The sequence below is a fragment of the Caloenas nicobarica genome, chromosome 3, assembly GCF_036013445.1.
Source record: "Caloenas nicobarica isolate bCalNic1 chromosome 3, bCalNic1.hap1, whole genome shotgun sequence".
NCBI classification, from domain to species: Eukaryota; Metazoa; Chordata; class Aves; order Columbiformes; family Columbidae; genus Caloenas; species Caloenas nicobarica.
The window spans coordinates 33,848,711-33,867,752 of NC_088247.1; the positions used below are offsets into that span (position 1 = coordinate 33,848,711).

General features: G+C 34.3%; 1 protein-coding gene across 2 annotated transcripts in view; it reads left to right on the top strand.

Moving 5' to 3' along the window:
• SENP6 (SUMO specific peptidase 6) overlaps positions 1 to 19,042 on the top strand; it is a 79,125-nt gene that overhangs the window by 20,879 nt on the left and 39,204 nt on the right. Inside the window, exons 2-6 of one of the 2 annotated variants that reach the window (XM_065631800.1) lie at positions 271 to 364; positions 6,257 to 6,320; positions 6,771 to 6,913; positions 12,967 to 13,068; positions 17,804 to 17,824. In XM_065631800.1, coding sequence (XP_065487872.1) covers positions 271 to 364; positions 6,257 to 6,320; positions 6,771 to 6,913; positions 12,967 to 13,068; positions 17,804 to 17,824 — 424 coding nt within the window. The remainder of the gene's footprint in view (positions 1 to 270; positions 365 to 6,256; positions 6,321 to 6,770; positions 6,914 to 12,966; positions 13,069 to 17,803; positions 17,825 to 19,042) is intronic. The other variant, XM_065631801.1, reaches the window with a different exon arrangement.

A 19,042-nucleotide genomic window follows, 5' to 3' on the forward strand; every position in this document is an offset into this window, starting at 1 on the left:
AATCCTTGTAAAACTACCTCATGTCATCATTTTTAATAACTTGCTAGCTTGTCGCATTAGTAATCAAGGTGTTGACAGATACTCACTTTCATTTATTTAGGAAAATGAATCACCACTGCATTGATGAACTCATTTTGTTGTATGATAAACATTGACATCAACAAAATAAATACTTGTGGAAAATATATACATCTGGTTTACTCCTCTAGTTTGTGTTAACTAATTACTCAACTTGAAATCAAGACTTACCGTAACTTGTTCTCATTTCAGCTTTGGATAGATCACAGTCCAAGAGAGATGGAGGTTTTAAAAATAATTGGAGCTTTGATCATGCTGAAGAAAGTGAAGGAGATGCAGAGAAAGAGTAAGAATGCTTTTATCTAGGCTATTGAAAGTATAAGTGTCTATTTATAAATACAAATTTTTTGTAATTTATTAATAAGAAACAATATATAGTATCTTGAAAATGTCAGTGATTAAGAAAAATGTTTTCAAATAAGTGATTATTTTAAATGATATTGCCATATAAAAATGCATTATAATGTAAATTTAATTGTGAACGTGAGGCTTCAACTTTTCCTTTTAGTGGTGATGCTAGTCAGTACTTCACATTTATGATTAAGGTACTTCAGTAGCTGTAGGCCTACATCAAATTAAACTGAGCTTAAAAGATTGTAGGTTTTTCTCCCTTGTACTTAGCTCACTGGGTAGAGTTATGGCTGGTTTTCTTCCCAGATCATTTATTTCTTCGTATGTTTGGATTTTGACTGATGCTTAAATCCCATGTGTGTTGTTTGAATACATACTTTGTCCTTGTGACATTTTATTGTTACTAGCATGCTTTCTCAATATTAATGCATTTATTCCAAAAAAGACTAAAGAATTGTTAAAAGAACAACATTTCGTGCATGAAGAATACATGTTAGCTTTATTTGTTTTTCTTAGATATTTGGAGAATAGGACCTGTAAGTTTTAAAAGGATGCTATGGATCTCTGGTAAAGAGAAACAGAATCCTTTAGTTCAAGTTCAAAAATAATTTTTATATGAACTTTTATCTTATAATATTCTGCCAAATGTTGTGCACTGGAAGGGAGATAGGAAAGTATTAGTAGACACATAACCACCTAGGCTGCAGCAGTGGGCTATGCTGTAATCTTACAAAAACATTAAGAAATGTGATGTTTTCATCATTAAAACATGAGTTCAGGAGTTCATTGAAGTGTGAGGTAAACATTAAGGGCTTTTGTCAAAACAGAACTGTATCAGAAGTTAAAACCAATTTTTAAAAGGTTCTCAATCTAGGGACATTTTAGTTTTCTAAAATTAAACTTGCTTTTTTCTTAGCAATTTTACATCAGTAATTTACAATAATATGTTCTAAAGGTAGTGGCAGTACATACAATACAGTTAGTATTTGCATTTTACTTGAGAAATAAAAATAACTCATATTTGTAAGCATAGCAGCTTTTTTTCTTCTAGTAATTCACTGCTGTTTTCCATCTGTCTGCAGCTGATGTTGACTTAAGAACACAGATGAGATATGCACAGTGTAGTGATGCTAAAAAAAAGTTTAAAAAATGATTATAGACCATATGTTTTATATAATTGTATCTGGTTTTAACATGGTATTTCTGAGTGATTTTTCATTCCTTTCAAATATTCTGTACAATGAACAGTTTTGCCATAGCCAGTATTGAAATTTTATTACCTACTCACATCAGTAATTTGGTTTTATACCTATGAATTATGCAGAATCTTATTTGGAAGTATAGATGAAAGAGTAGTTGAAAATTGATTTAAACTGGAGATCCTGCCTTTTTTGCTTCCCCATCCTCTGATGCCGTTTCAGGCAACTTCTTGCTCCCTCCAAACTGCTTTATGTTTTAAGCTGCCCACGTATTTACTTTTGGTAACACCAGATTTTTTTTTTGGTCTCAATGGCATTGTAAGCTTTGAGCATTTTCAAATAATTTATCTGTTTTACTTTTCTGATACATTTTTGCTTTGTATAACAAAATACTGACAGAAAGAAATCTTGTGAAAACAGATGATTTGACAGTAAATTGTGCTTTTCTTTCTGAATTCCCTTTACCCTTAGCAGAACATTTCAAAGATTATCAGCTTTAGTTCACGGAATTGTTCCAGCATAAAGCTTTGTTTCCCACAAATATTTTGAGTATACTATGCGATAAGTATGCATTCTGGCAATTTTTTTTTACGTGTCATTCTTATTTGTTATAGTATGCTGATATTTACTAGCAATGCTTGGAACTTAGTGTATTTCTGCATGGAGAGAGCTGTAAATCTGAAGCAAACATCTGGATCCGTCTCATGCTTATTGTTGAGGCACCAGCATTTTAGTGTCTGACCTTATCACAGCTTTTTACCCTCCTAATGGCAGACACACAATAGTTTGTTTTGAACTGGCCCAAGAATAACATTCCAGTGCTTAAAGGATTGGCTGTATTCTTGTATTGTCCGATGAGATCTGTGGTAACGTTATTGGTCAATAATGGATGTCTGTTTGGACTATCTTTCCAGTGAGATGAGCATAAAGTTTGTGGCTGATGACTTCCTACCAAAGCGTTTTTTAGAGTAGGTAGTTTATTTTAAAAGAAGTGTGTTGTTTAACTTATTTGGGGAATTAGATGAGCTGTCTTGTAATGGTAATGTGTGAAGTAACGAACACAAAAAGAGTAAAGAACTTCTGTAAACTGAAGAAGATTTGGAAAAATAAATGATCACCCAACACAATATATATTTCTTTAAGTGCTGACGGAGTTGATACTCAGCATGAGTTATGGAAATTCAAAATGGGAACTGACAAGTATCTTATCCCAAAGTAAATGCTTGCAGATGCTTGTCAGTCCACTTGAAAGAGTAAAAATAACATTATTGATGATTTACAAGATTTGATCTACTTAAGATAGCAATCAAGATGATAGCAAGTGACTTAAGACTTTTTCTTGCTTTGTACTTGGAGATCACACAGAAGGAGAGGAACCTTTATGTAGAACAGCAGAAAAAAAGACCAGTTTATATTTACTTCCTTTTTAATAGCTCAGTAAATGTGTGTGAAATATGTCTTGATATATGCCACATAGTGGTTTTGTAAATTGATGGGCTCAGTTTGTCTTGTCTGTCATACTGGTTTTTTTAATAGTCCAGACTTGGACCTTCCACTGAGATTTGTTCAAGAATGGCCTTGTCAAAAAAACGAATACAAATAAATGCGTCTGTCTAATTTACTTGCACTATGGTATCGTTTCTTAACTAACATTTTCTTTCAAAAAGTTTACATTTTTGTTTCATTTTATTTAGGGGGATAAGCTGCTTGTTCCCTTGTATTCCCAACTGGAAAAATAATTATAAGTTGTGGGGTTTTTTAATTTCTGTTTAGCTTTTTTTCAATTCGTTTTTTCTTTTTATTCCTTTCTCAAGAAATGTGCCATATATACATAGGTGTTTTATGCTTCTTTTTTGACTCCGTTAGTAAGGCACTATAACCTTTAAATTGATAAAAAACTTTCTATTCAGAGCCTCAGTTCTTAATTTTTAATTGTTTTAGCTAAGGTTATTTTTAATAGGGTGGCATTGTGCATGAGTTGAATAATACTGCTGCTTCTCTTGTACCTCTGATACCAGGGCTTTTTTTAATGTGCTGCCTACCACCATGTAATGTAAAATAAAGAATGTACACAGTGTGCTGTGAGGGGAAATATGTCAGCTGCCTGGTTTTATCTGTGAGAGTTTTCAGAAGTAAATTCCAATTATGTTTGAAATGTGACTGCATCAGTTGGTAGTTGAGTAAAGAATGCTTGCAGCTCATTGGAGTGTAACCTCAGTGATCAACAGAGGTTTAAAGTTTGGGTTACTTGTAGATAGTACTAAAAACACGGTCTATTTAACTGAAGTATCTAAGTAGTTATTGCACAGTTCTTAATGTTTAAGAACATTAAACAAATGGCAAGTGATTAGAGTGAAGTGCAAAGATTTTTTTTTTTCATATTCAATGCCTAAATTTGAAAATGTAATTATGAATTGCGCTTTGCAAAGAACTCCGGTTTTTTTTTTCTTAATTTTAGTAAGGACTTAACTTTAATTTGTTATAAAATTTTAATTAAAATATTGAAAAGTTAGAAATGATTGTTCTGATGTGGAAATCTTTCTCTGGTGCCCTGGTTAAAAGTGGCAAAGTGTGGAGGCATCACCTCCTCCCAGTGAGACTACTGAGGTTTCATTTCAATACTGTTAATATGGTATTGTCTGGTATGTGGGAGTGTGGTATAGTGGGTTTTTTCCTTGTCTGTATAAATTGCACATTTTAAGCAGACAACTGTAAGCATGTGATACATGAGCAAATAGACATTACTCAGTTGCTATGTATTCTGCTGTCTGAAAAAACAGCCTTTTTGTTACTGGTGCATATACTTTGCATTCCTTAAAATCTAAAAATACTGGTTCTTTAAAAACATCCAATTCCCAAATATTTTTCTAGTCCTGTCATCTTAGTTGCATCATGAGACTTGTTCAGTTTGGTTTAAGGATTCTTTTCACTATTTTTTCATTTGTAGTCTGTTACCTTCTCTTTCACTGACCCAAACCCCCTTTGTTAAAATGGTTGCAGTATTGTGGCATCTTGAAGCCCTAGAAGTATAGCTATGTACACAGGCATTTTGAAAATCATCGTGATTTTTGTACAAGCTGGAGCTGAAGGAGGAAAATGTATCGTGTTTGTGCTGCAATGTTTTATTTATTCTTAAAAAAATGACAGTATTTTAAAATTTCAATATCCATGGATAGTCTGTACAGAAGTACAACTGTACTCTTTTGTTTTTGTGACACTTTACGTTGGAAATTAGTCATGATCCACTACAGTGTTTGTTTTACCATTCTGCACCTAGAATTGTTGTGGTCTGTAAATGGAAGGAAAACACAACAGCGCCGGTGGCAAAGCGTTGACATTCACAACATTCTTCCCATATCAAAACCAACTGTGCGCGCAGTATTATCTCCTGAACTTTCAGGGTCTGCAGTTCTCACTCTACAAGTCAAAAACTTTTTTCTTTTATTTTGCAGAAGAAATATCTGTATTGCATAAGATGGAGGAATAAATTGTATCATGAAGGGAAATCTTGTGCATGGAAGAAGTTTTTTAGGAAATTGGGAAGGGTGGAGTCCTGAGTAGTGACCTTATATCTAAAGAGCTGAAGTCACTATGTATATTGCAGTCAACATGTTGTACCTGCACCTAAGAAATATTCCACTTTCACCTCCATCATTGTTTCTGTTCTGTAGCTGTTCTTTGGAACTCCTGGCATAATTGCTTGTGTTCTTAAGTAATTTCTGCCTGAATGATCTTAACCAAAAGCCCTAAAATACATGCAATTGCAAGTTGGCTAAAAGTTGTATTATATTGTTGCAGCCAAGAGAGGAGTAACCATGTCAGAATTAATGAGATGGGATTATCTGCAGGTTGCTTCTCCTGGAAGCAAGAATGCGTTAGCCTAATCTCATTTCTATCAGTATAAATGTATGATGGGGGTTTTAATTTAAATATTCAAGATTATTTGAGGATAATTGCCTATTACTGAAAAGAGTACATTTTCACAGTATCATGGGGTGGGTTTCTTTTTTTTTTTATCTTCTTCCCCATTATAATAGTTGAAGATAATAGACAGAAGTACTGAAGAAACACATTTTAATGAGCAGTTGAGCCAAACTGAATACAGTATTTTTAGCAAAGACATATTTTGGCAGTAATTGCTATAGGGTAAAATTAAGTTATATGTGAATTCTTCTCCTAAAGCATTGCGAAGGTTGCAGTTATAAACTTCATACTTGAACATTAATATGCTTGAACAAACTAAAACTATGGTTTATGGGTTAATTTGGTATCTGACTCAATTTATGCATAGGGTTTCATAGGATCTTTCATGTTATCTGTAATGTTGCCATAACAGTATTGAAGGTTCAATAGTATTCTGTATTTTGAATTAATAACATCGTTCTAATTCTGCCTTTTGTGAAATAATTTGATGTGTGCTTCAAGTTCACATAATACATCTGAATCACTATGTTGCCCACTTTGTATTCCTGTTGTTTTGGGCAGATAGATATATAGATATATATATATGTGTATGTGATACATTTAAACTTAGGGAAGGGGAAAAAAAAGCACCCTTTGTGTGTTTAAAGTGTTTTGCTGGTGCTCTGCTGCATTACAGTGTATCTACTTTTCTCTCCCTTATCTAGTGAGGCAAATCTGCTCAGCATAACTGACAGTGATGGACCTTTCAGTCTCAGTGAAGAAAGAAAGGTAAGTACTGTTTATCTCATGGTGAAAATGTATCTTTAAAGCTTGCTAGATTCTTAAACAATGTTGCATAGTCATCTGTGTGGTATTACAAAATGAAAGTTTGTGTTGATATAGCAACATATGTTCAAAATGTTTATCTGTGTACCCTTAATTTGTGTGTTCCTCTAACTTCTGTCATAGGCAAAAGCCATGCTTCTTGTGGTTTTTGATATATACTGAAATAGCTTACTACTGCACGATGCTTCATAATACTTTGAAAATATTCATATTTTGGTTAGTAAGGAATCGTAGTGAGTAAAGGTGTAGACGGGGTGTATTTTACATGAAATTTTGTATAAAAACAGTCTGAAAATGAAGCTTAAGTAATATTTACGTAAATGTTTTGTAATTTGTATTTTCCTTTTAAATTTTATACAACTATTTTAATGTACTTGAATCCTCTTGTTACAGTCACTTCGTTGTCGGCCTGGAGCTGTTGGCACCAGTGGTGATTCCCTAAAACCATATGCCAGGCGAGGCAAAGCTGGAGGCTTGAGACTTTTTAGAGGGAACTCAATTGGCCTCAACATGATGGGAAATAGCAAGAAACTGAGGTACTACATTTAGTTTTATGTTTACTTACTTGATCATTGATATAAATCAGTAATAAATAAACAGAACTAGATCGTTAAGGTCTTTCCTCTTCCAAAATGTTAAATAGCACATTATTAAAATTCCAGAAGATTATTAAAATAGAGCATTCACTGGCATACTTGTCAGTGCATTGCCAATGTTGTTTGCGTGTGCTTTTGTTTCCTCTATGCAGTGTTAGCAAGTAGAAGGATATTTCTAACATCACCATCAAGAATTTCTTTTTCCATGACTGCGAATTGCCAAGGTTAACTCAGGATGTATTTTCTGTTTTCTTTACTGCAAGATACCATTTGATTTAGGAGTCATGGGCTATTCCTTTAAAGGATTCAGCAAATACCTGTACTCCTACATGGTAGCTTGAGACTGTCGCTTGCATTTAGAGCTGACAGGAACCGCGTTTAAACATTCAGTGCTGTACTTGTTTGCTTCTATTGACCCTAGCTTGTAACAGAGCGATCTCTTTATTTAGTGTGTAATAAAAAGTGATATGTTCATGTAACTTTCCCTGGGAGTGTTTCATATTGATAAAGTGCACTCACTCAATTTGGTTGCCTTTGCAGGAAGGAAAAATTCATAAGATAGGTAGCTCTAGTTGGGCCAGTTGTCGAATATCTAACCTATACATAGCTGTGTGAGGGATGTCCTCGTCTTCATTCGTGCATGCTGATCCATAGGGCATTGTTGGTTAGTAGAACTGTCTTATCAGAGTTACTTGAGAAAATAAGTTCTTGAGGTTCTATGCGATGTGTGTCCTCTCCTGCTGCTCTGATCTTTGAGGCTGGTGTACAGGGAACAAATCCAGAATTTCCAGTCTGGACTGGTGGTCCATCAGTTTGATAGAGAAGAACTACTACAAGAATTGTACATATTTCAGTCAAAATAAGGATTCTTCTTGCCTTTATGTTGTAATCATAACCTATTCCCACATATTAATCTATCTTGTTGCATTTCGAAACCTGGATGACTCTTCATCCACTATCTTAACCAAATGTGATCCATAGCACTCTAATTTAGTTTTTCTGTAGCTTCTGGTTGGTCTTAAATTAATGCATGCTCTTAAATCGAAACAAAACAAACAAATGCCAAAAAACCCCCATAAAGCAAAACAAAAAACACAAAAGAAAACAAAAAAAGCTGAAACAACAACAACCAAAAACCCCACAAAACAAAACAAACAAACAACAAACCCAGAACAAAACTAACCCCCACAGATCCTGAATTTTCTGATGAAAGAATACCAGTTATGAACATTTTCTTCTTAGGGACTACTGCTGTAAGGGCCACATAAACAATAGTTTAATGTACTAGGTGAATGATGGCTATTCTTATCCTGCATTCTTTTTCTGGTGGCTTCGTTTTGACAAAAACCAGTGGAACTTTCACTGATGAGTAAAATTCTGCACTTGTAATAGTTCAAGTTATTGTTCTTATAAATGACATACATTATTATGTAATGTATGTTTGGAGCAGTAACTACAGAATAATAAGTATTATATAGTAGGGTATTTTGAATAAGCTTAAGTGTCTATCTTTAACACTTTTTTTTTTTTTACATTTTATTAAGTTTTCGATCATGAACTTGTCTGAGATGCATGCTTTCTAGCTAAATGTTACATTAGTGAAAACAAAAAAAAATGCTTGTAAACGTACATAAAAGTATTACTCTCTCCCATCTCATCACTGTCTAAAAATTCACCTCTAGCCATGGAGTTTTGTTGTATAGGGTTTGTTCATATAAACCTAAACCAAAGTCACTGCCTTCCCGACGTCCAAGGAAACATAAAAGCAAACTCTGCATTCTCTCCACAGATGTTTCAGACCTGATCAGATCCACAAATCAGACATTTACAAGAACTATTTCGCTGAGCTTTTTGATGAGAGCGCACCTATATTTTCCCTCTTTTCTTTTGGTGGGAATACAGACAGTGTCTTGTTTTTTGAGGAAGACTGATAGGATGTTATTTGGAACTTAAAAGCTTTTTTTAAATAAAATAGATTTAATAATGGCAGGTATTTTTTTTCATAGGTTAGAATTTAGTCATTGTACAGGTGTCTGTTATTTTTCAACCCATTCAAGCACTTCCTTGGCAGTTCTTGCGAACTCTGCATATGGGTACTTCCATCCCTGTATTTAGTTCTTTTTACACAAATTAACGCAGTACTTCATTATCCTTGATTTATGCTATGCAAATGATGTTTTGTGTTTCAGTCTTTAATTTTTAAGACACACAGAAGATTTATAAGATTAAATCCAAGTTTCTGGCTTCCTTCTTTTCAAATTGGCCAGTTCTCATGGAATCATTCTGGTTACTTCCGTTCTTTAGGATTCTATTCATGGATGTAGACATAAAGATAGAAATGCCTGTTATAAATCTGTCAGGACTTCTTTGCTCTGTTTTAGTAGTGAAGAAGCCCATGCATGTACTTGTATTTGTTGTTTGAGAAACGTAATCATTTAAAGTATGATTCCTCTAATCCTCTGGAAACTAGATTTTTTTTCTATCTGGCTGTGGGATTTGTACTGAAATCCAACCTTACTATGTAATTTTTGTCCCTCTTCTGTTAAAGCAGTCTTGACTTGACTGTATTTGTGTTTTTCTTAAGTTCCAGAAAGGTATGTGGGTTTCTTCTGTTTTTAAAGTAAATAATTGCTGAGGTTTTTTTAGACAGTGTAAACATTTAATTCTATTGACAAATGCTGCATTATAAACCTAAAACTTAGTATGATTTAGAAAATTAAACTAAAAAAAAGTAAAATCTGTTGCATGTATATTACCTTACTTAAAGGTCACACCTTCTACTTTGAAAGCACCGTCTACCTTCTGACTAGTACTGAGCTGCATGCTGAATTTAAATGGAAAATATAAGTAGCCACCTTCTTCTTAATAAACTGTCATTAATGAAGAAATTTTGTGGGGAATAATGAATGTGTGTGGGCCACTGTGACTGCCATAAGCACTTAATGTTTGATTAAAACTCACACTACCAACATTATTAAACTCCTTTCAGGTTTTGGTCACTAAGTCTGCTTGAAAATGTGATTATCTTGATTTAATACCTTAATTGTGACAGCGTGTTATATTTCGTAGCACACATGTGACAACGAAATCCCCAAATCAATAAAGATTTGTTATCCAGTCACTGTCTGTAGTGAAGATTGGTGATGTATTCACTTTGACAGTGCTTAATAATTATCCTTTCAATAGCTGGATTCTTCAACTAGAGAAAATTCTGAAGGCTGATTGTGCAGTTAAGCTGCTAGATTCTGTATAGGAAGATGAGATACTTGAGCTGTTCGTGGTGACTTTGTCTGCAGAATAGGGATTAAAGACTCTTCAGATCAGTGGGGCTTGATTCAAATTAGTGTTATTGTAGTACAATATTACCTAGAATTCAGGGAATGAGTGACAGGAAGAAGGGATGTGTAAAGACAGTGAGAAGAAATTTTCCCTGTACATCTCCACTTGCGTGTACAAAATTTTAAACCAACTAAGAAGTTACCATCTGTTATCTGGTTAAGGAAATCTAGTATCAAACTCTAACTTAATAGTCCATTGCTTCTAGAACCACCTCTTTGCCCAGTGCAAGATTTCTCTGTGCTTTGCCTTTTGAATCTGTGGCGTTAAGAAGTTTCTAGGATCAGTTGACAAAATGAAATAGTGTAACCTTGTTTTCATCAGAGCCTAGACTTTAAATGGTTCTGTGGCTTCTAAGATCAGGTTAAGGAGACATATATTGTTAATATATTGTAAGTTCTTTGAGACTTCTACAACATTTGTTCTTTCAGTGAACTTTCTGACCGTTACCCTAGTTTTAGTGTTGTATGTTAATTTTCTTGAAACTGCAGAAACTTGCAAACCCAGATTTCAGTTTGGTTGTGCCCATTTTGCGACTTTCTAGAACTTTATGATTAAACTTTCTGGTGATTCTGTCTGTACTGGGTATGTTCTATTCAAAGAGCAGGATAATGGAGCAGATTGTATTTTACAGCTGGCCTACTTGGAAGCATATCTGATGCCATATGAACCAGTTAAGTGTGCCATCTAGAACAGTCTGCTTTGATTAAAATCTGATCACCCAGCAGGCTGCGATATTCTATTCCAGCACCTACTGGAGCTTCTCACTACTTGAGTGTAAGGCAGAAAGCAGAAGTGCTGCTTAACAGTTTTTTGTGCTGCGGGAGCACAAGACTTAGAGTTTCCCTATCATGACAGTTTGGCAAAACTCAGATTCAGCAAATAAAATTATAACACATGAGATAGGTATATTTATAGACTTGCTTGCTTATTTAAACTCTTTAAGTCTTAAGCATTTGAGAAGGCATTCCTTCTTTTCTAGTATCTCTCTCAAAGACATTAAACCGGAAGCCAGAGAGGATTTGAGACACCCTAAAGTATTCAGGGCAAGTGTCTGTCAGCTTTTTATTTCTCAGGTCACAACATTAAACAGAAGGTCCACTGTAAATTAGCCTGGATGATGACTGACAAGCTAGAGTTGCATAGACTTGGTTTGGAAGCATGGGAGATGAGTGTATTTACTTTCAAGAGGTTGGCGATTGAATGGGACACTATTAGGTTAGTTCTGGAGGAAGTTGAACTGTTAACCCAGAACATTTATGATGTTTCCAAACTTCATATCCTAGAAAAGAGTTCTACTGTTTGGTTGGTTTTGATAGGTCTCGTTCTGTTATGTACATGATCATGTCACGTTCAGATTGTAATAGTCTTCTTGCAATCAGTCAGAAATACTCTGAAAGCTTCTAATATTGACTTATGATACTCGATATAAGACTCCTGAAAGATTTAGTAGTGCTAAACTGAAAAGAAAGTTAAAAAGCAAGCAAGCAGTTGGCTCACTTTCATCTTTTGGGGGAATGTAAAGGAAGGATTAGGAATTGCATGTCAGCTTTTTTGAGAATTTTGGTACTTCAGTTTTTTTCATTGTTCATAACAGCACAAACAGCAGGAGCAAAACTTCTGCTGAATAATTCTGAGAAATATTTTAAATCAATCAGAATGCTTTTCCACATAATTTTATTTAGTGCAATTAAAATTTCCAAGCAATTTTACAAGGAAAATTTAAGTGTTTTTTTCCATAATTACAAACATTTTGCATTATCAACATGCTATCTGTTAAAAGTTGCATGTTTTTTGAACATTTCAAATGTAGTATTTTGTGTCCTGTCACAGAAGAATGCAGGAGAATTGTTAGGGTCTAACAATCTTTCAAGCAATACTGTATTATTGATCTACTGTATTTTGTATCAGCTTTCACTAGAGAGGATAATGGCAAGTAATGTTCTCTGCAGAATTACTTGTTTCATATAGTAATGACATTAAAGTGTCAAAAGGCAACAAATGAAGAAACCAAAGAAATGCTAAAAGGCATGAGTGAATATACTATCTTTGTGCAGAGTCCTGCTGAGATATTTGAGCACCTGAGAATCCCCGTCTTTTCTTTTTGAGATGTGTTGTTTGAGTTACCAGCCATCTTCCATACATACATTTGCTGGTTTCATTTTTCCTTGTGAGTAATAAGATGAGGGAAATTCCTGAACGTGCACTTCAGTCTGTTCACATATTGTGTCCTTTAAGTCATATTAAATAAGTTAATATTATGTATTATTAAAATGTATAGTTGGAAGTATAATATTAATAATAGATGGCTATAATTCATTAAAAAAGGCAATGTCTTTCTGCAGTGACGGGGTTGAGTAAAGGAGAGCTAGTTCAGTGTTTTGGATGGTGATAAAATTATTAAAAATCTTTACCTTTTCTTCCAGGAGAACAAATAAAATTGTGTATACTCTTCTATGTCTGTTTTATTATAGGAATTAATGTTTTTATGCCTGTCAGATGATCCTAACAAGTTGTATTACTGATTCAGAAATACTCTGTTGATTTTTGGTTTTGTATGGCTGTTATTGTAAAAGCAGGACACCACAATTTTTAGCTAAGACAGTGTACAAATACATGAGAGTCTTTTCTTAAACAATTTTTCTGTATATTTGCAGTGAAAATACTCAGAATATGTCTTGTCCCGTAACTGTGGTCCATGGTAGACGTTTTCATCATGCACATGCACAGACACCAGTAGTAAAAACAGCAGCCCAAAGGTAAGACTACGTTTGTTTCTCCAGATGTTCCCATTGTAAAAAGTCACTTCTGGTTTTGTACGTAATGGTTTTCCTTATGCTATGAAGTGTTTTAAAGAAACATAAGTAACTATACAGTGCATTCTTGATCATGAGCTTTGATCTTAATTACTAAAGTTTAATAAAACTTACCATTTAGGACTTAGTAAATTCTAAGATTATATAAATAATACTTTTAAAGCACACTATGACACACATGCAGTGGGAGAGCACCTGCTAATGTAAATATATTTAGAAGATACTTTGAAATGGACAAACATGGTATGCAGTAGAAATTCACATAACTGACAATATGGTCATCAAATACTAACTCACAGAAACTCCAGCTTGTGTAAGTTCCATCTAAAGATTGTTACCGAGCTGTTGATCATGTATATTCTGTAAATACAGCATAAAACATATAAACTGGGACATCTCGCAGAAGCAAAGTTTTGCATTTATATAAATAGTTGTTAGAATGGATGACTGGAAAGTGGGAATCTTACTCAGCTATTCTGAATTGAACTTCATTGTTTTGAAAACTTAAATTACATCAGGCTTCTATAAAATGCAGGGTTGTTTTTCAGGTGTTTTTACGGGCTTTTCACACCAAACACGTGTCACAAACTTATGAACTAACCATTGCTATAAGGAATTTTCTTTCAAAATTTGTCCATTCAGAGCTCTTTTTATCTACAAATTTCATGGATTTCCACCAACCCACAAGAGTGCTTTATCCTGTTAGCAATTGGAAGCCTCCTTCTTCTGCTCCCTTCTTTCCTCTCTGTTTTTTAGTGTAGATTTTTTGGGGTGGTGGGATCATAGGTAGGCATCATACTCTCTTTCATCCCACTTCACTCACTTTCATTTGCTACCTTCAGAAAAACAAAGCCTATATACTGATGTGAATAAATGATGTGATCCAAACATGCATTAGGGTAATCTGGTGTCGAAGAAACAGTGAAAAATTGATTTTACAGTCATGTCCCTGAGGACCTACACCGTTGTTACCTCCTTCCATTTCAAACTGTACTGTTGGTGGTAACTGGAAAATAGCATGGACATTTCCTTCCCCTTAGTAACAGTGGATGCAGTAGAGATCTCTTTGCGTTTCTTCCCACCATTGCAAGGAGAAATGACTAAGAAGGATTCGTGGAACTTTTCCCGTGAACTAAACTGAAAGATGAGGTTTGTGTTGCCAGTGTGGTTTATGATGAACCACCTGTGCTCTTTTCTTCTTACACGCAGACCTTATTAGAACATTTTTGTTCGATGTTCCATTGAGGAAAGCATAGGGTATCTCTAAGCATTCATGCCCTTGCCTTTCACTTTTTTTTATTTGTAAGTCTGAGTGATAAAATCTTGATCTGCAGTGCTAATTAAAATGACTTGAAATAAGCAAAACCATGTGAGACTGATTCTTCTTGTGTCACGAATGTTGACCTTAATAATACTAGTGTATTGATTAAGCTGTAAGATGGTTGTTTGAAACAGCCAGTCAACATGGATTCACCTAGTTCAGTGCCATAGGCTTCTTCAGCATGCAAGAGTCTGCTCCGGAGATAACTTAATTTTGAGGGGATGTTAGATTTGCCTGCTTGTCTTTCTCAGCTATGGGACTTGCTTCTTTATAAGCCTACAATGTAATGTGGAAAAAAAAAAGTAACAACTTCTTTGTATGTGTGACATGCAGAAAGCAAACTAATGCATAATACAAGCAAGCTGAATATTGCATGAAGTAATTGGATAATAGTCATCTTGAATGTTTCTAAATATGTTTTCTTTTCTATTGTTGTTGTACTTCATTTACACAAACAACAGACAAATAGCTCTTATGCTAAGAATATTTTAGGAGTTTCAAAGGCAGGAAATAGTCATAACAATTCCAAGCCATGTTTTGCTACAGAAAGATGTCAGTATGAACATGATCTTGTTGACTGATGGTGAGCTTTAGAGGAACAGTGCAAAGGATATTGAATTTCAGTATCTTTTGCCAATTGGCTACTTTTTAAAAGCTTCTAAATATCTTTCTGAGTTTAAAAATTGAAAATTAATAGAACACGGCCTCTTGTAATACTCTTTTTTTTTTTAATTAACAAAAAAGGGGGATCTCAAGACTACTTGGTATGGGGAATGGAGGTTTATGAATGAGACAAGAATAGGTGTTAGGGAAAAAAAAAACTAAGAGAGGACTATTTAAAACTGTTCATATTACAAAATTCCAGTGCATATAGAGTGGGTAATTTTTTTATCATATATTTTTAGTTGTTTGGGATATTTTTTTTGCTAGTTTTTTACTGTCTTTAGAAAATAGTTGAGTTTAAAAGGGAGTTCTGGTGGTGTCTCATCAGAAAGGAGTATATGCAGAAAATGTGGATGGCAAACCAAGAATAAAATTCAATGTAGATATCATGACAAAGAAAATCTGGTAGCAGGGAAATTGATTTCTAAGGTGTTGGGGTTTTTTGCTATACTAATTTACAGACAACACAAAGTTATGTCCTTTTACATTATTCGCATTTGTAGAATTGTTTTATGGTATCGTGATCAATAACAACATGGGGAAAATAGTCTGAAGTAACCTAACGTATCGTTCTTAAATCTATAGTGGATTATTGAAAGGATAACCAAAAATAAAAACATCATTAAACTAGTTCTGAGCAGATTGAGTTTCTGGCACTGGCGTTACAGATTCTGTTATTTATGCTACGTACTTTGAGTGAGGATGGTATCACATGGGGCAAGCTAATTATGAAACTCACTTGTAATCTTTATCAAGTTGAATTTGGAGCTTGTGATGTGTACTGTATTTCTCATTTCTTTCTCTGCTTTTTTGCATGTGCATGTTAAGTTAAATTCTGGCTGAATATCTATTGCACTTGTTTTTAAAATACAAGTTTCCAGACAAAATTGTCATTTCAAAATAGTATTTTGATAAATATTATCCATGTTTTTTCTAGTGGAATCTGGGGAGGAAATTAAAATTCGTTCACTTCTGATACAATGGATTTTCAGTTACAGCTTAGCCTGTTGTTGTAGTTGGTCCAAACTATTTTGCTTGATTTAATGGATGCATAGTTCTCTTATGCTATTGACTGATGGTTCTCTAAAGCTTGGCGTTAGAATAGCATGTATGTACAGCATGTCTAACAAATCTTACGCATGAACTGCATGAAGCAATTTGTAGGGACACTGCTCACTATGTTTCCTGGATCTATCCAGGATTCTCATTTCTTAACCTTTCTGAGATGTAAAAGTGAGAATTCTTTTAAATAGATTTTAATAATATGGGATTTTAAAACAAGCAAGTGAGGCATCTATTGTAATGACAATGTACAGTATCAGGCATTCTGGATCTTTTTTTCCTGCCTTTAAGTTTCCTTATTATTAAAGTTTACACTTCTTAACAGTTGGACTCTTTACAGCACCTATAAACAGTTAATCCAAGTTACATATTAACTATGCCAAGAATATGAAGATGGATCTGACCGGAGTTATAAACTCAGATGTGACCCGCACAGACATGGTGTTTAGCATTGACTGCCTGCCCCAACCCTAGTCTAAGTGGCAATGGTCACATTTGGTTTTGAATTCCTTTTACTGTCTTCCCAGAACCCAGAGCACCTTGGAGACTGAGTGTGTTTTCATACTGCACTCTCTAGGATTATCAGGATTACCTTCTTGCCTGGTTTACTTTCAATCCTGCTGTTCCTCTGAGTAACAGAGGGTTCAGTTTGCTCTATTCTTGTGAGCGTTCTGTTTGTGAGGAGGGTGTGTTTATATTACTCTGTAATATTATTACTCTGTTTAATTTGCCTGAAGTAAAACAGGAAACAGTTTGAATTTGTGCTGGTTTAGAATAATGTTAGTGTAATGTGTATATGACATCAGTTTGTCAGGCTTTTGATATTTGGGAGGAGCAGCCCCACAGATTAAAAGCTTACAGCATTCCTTATTACAAGTTTTGAAAAGGCAGGAGAGATAAAGATACTGTTTTCAAGTTGTTGTCATGCTGGTCTTAGTTATATCTATTTTTATATCAGTCTTGGTATACAAAAGACCTGAGTTGTGAGCACCAGCTACATTCCTTAATGTTAAAGGAGATATTTCTGAAACTTTTGTCCCTAATTCTTAAATATTTTTAGAGATTCTTTTTAGCCAGAAACTCAGGCTGATTGCTTCTGTTTATCCTTCTCTATCCAGTGGGTGATTGCATGTGGTCTCCTAAATATTTTAGTGCTTTCTGATTTTTTTTTTTGCTCAATTTAAACACTTCAATATTTTTGAATAGTTGGAAATGAGTTGTTATATAAATTTGTTTTATCTTTTTTGCATGGCAGTCGGGGATCAGAAATGAGGCTTGATCTTAATTCATGTGTTAGGATTCTGTCATGTCAGGTTCTACGTTGCAGTGAATTGAGACGACCAGATTGAGTTCAGAATTAATCAAATTTTACAGATGGAAAAAGAGGCAAGACAGTGTAGTATTTGGACCACTGACTGTTGCTGTCTGTGAAGTAACATTTGTTTATGCATTTATAATTACTGTTACAAGAATGCTGTGAAAAATAATAATGCTCATTTGAAAACTAGTCCAGTGAATGCAAGAGACAATGAAACAGTTATAGTTCATATTTAATAATTTTTGAATATAGTGATATGCAACTCATGTGGGGCTTTGCATCTTATGTTTTTTTTTCTTTTTTCATATTTTAAGCAATCTGGACCGAAAGGAAAGGTAAGCTCACTGTTGATGAAATGAGCATGGCAATGAGCATAAAGAAGACTAACTGAATGAGTGCTTTATCAGTGCTAGTTAAAGAATATTCAATCCACCAATCATACCTGCTCATGTGTGAGGGAGCTTGATTGTTTTTGTTCTGTTTTTATGGTTCACTTACTCCCTTTGACCAAAAAAGGGCCTTTACATCCACCTCTCAATAATGCCATGTTAATGTGTACTTTGGGTACATTTCCACTGGCAGTTACCTATTTATATATCCAATGTGAAAATAAATTCCAGAGAAAGTTATAATTTATCTAAGAATTCACTGCTAATTCTTTTTGTAGAGCAGCAAGTTTGTGTAATAGAGTGGTTCTGAAGCTTATCTGAGTAAGGTGTTTAACAGCTTTCACTCTGTCATCTCAGCTTGGTTTGAACAGCATTAAAGGTTTTTATTGCATTAGTGTGTACATTCTGTTCACGAAGTGCATATGTTAAAACAATTAACAGAAAACATATAGCAAAACCAGGCACACTGGTTTTCTATTGCTCATTTCAGGCTCATTTCTCACTTGTTTTGCATCTGGTTTACTGCTGTTACTATTTTGTTAGCAATATGAAATACCAGACATTTGTTTTTCTTTCTGTATAGCTTAAATTTATATGTTGGTGGAAATGTTGATAGTAATGAATTAATTGACCTGTTGTAAATATCCTGTCTCTGTAGGTGTTTCTTGGCAGTATACACTTGATATCAAGTAGAATTGTTTAGACAGTGTATATAATGTTTAACCGATAAAGATATAAATAACACAGAAATCTAGTGTAGATCTGTTCTTTTTGAATTCAGGATTTTCTAGATTTATTTCAAATCCAGTAGTAAAATCAAGCCTTTCTGTTTTACAGCCTTTTGTAATTTCTTAAATATCAAAGAGATACTCACCAGTTAGTTTTGGCTCTCTAAGAAGGGATCTGATCATCCTCTTACTGCCTGGGCTTTGAGTTCATGTATTTTTTCTTGTTTTTCTTTGTGCTGGATCTATGCTATTAGTTAACTATTCAGCTATTAATATTTTTAATTTGGCACTATATGTCACAGAAGACTACAGCTGAGCTACATGCTGGCGATTGTAATTTTCCCTTGGGGACACCTGCTGCTTCTTAATCCAGTACTACTAGATATGTTCTGTTTTCCTTCCCTGCTTTATGTTGCTGTCCTAGCAGGATGATTTA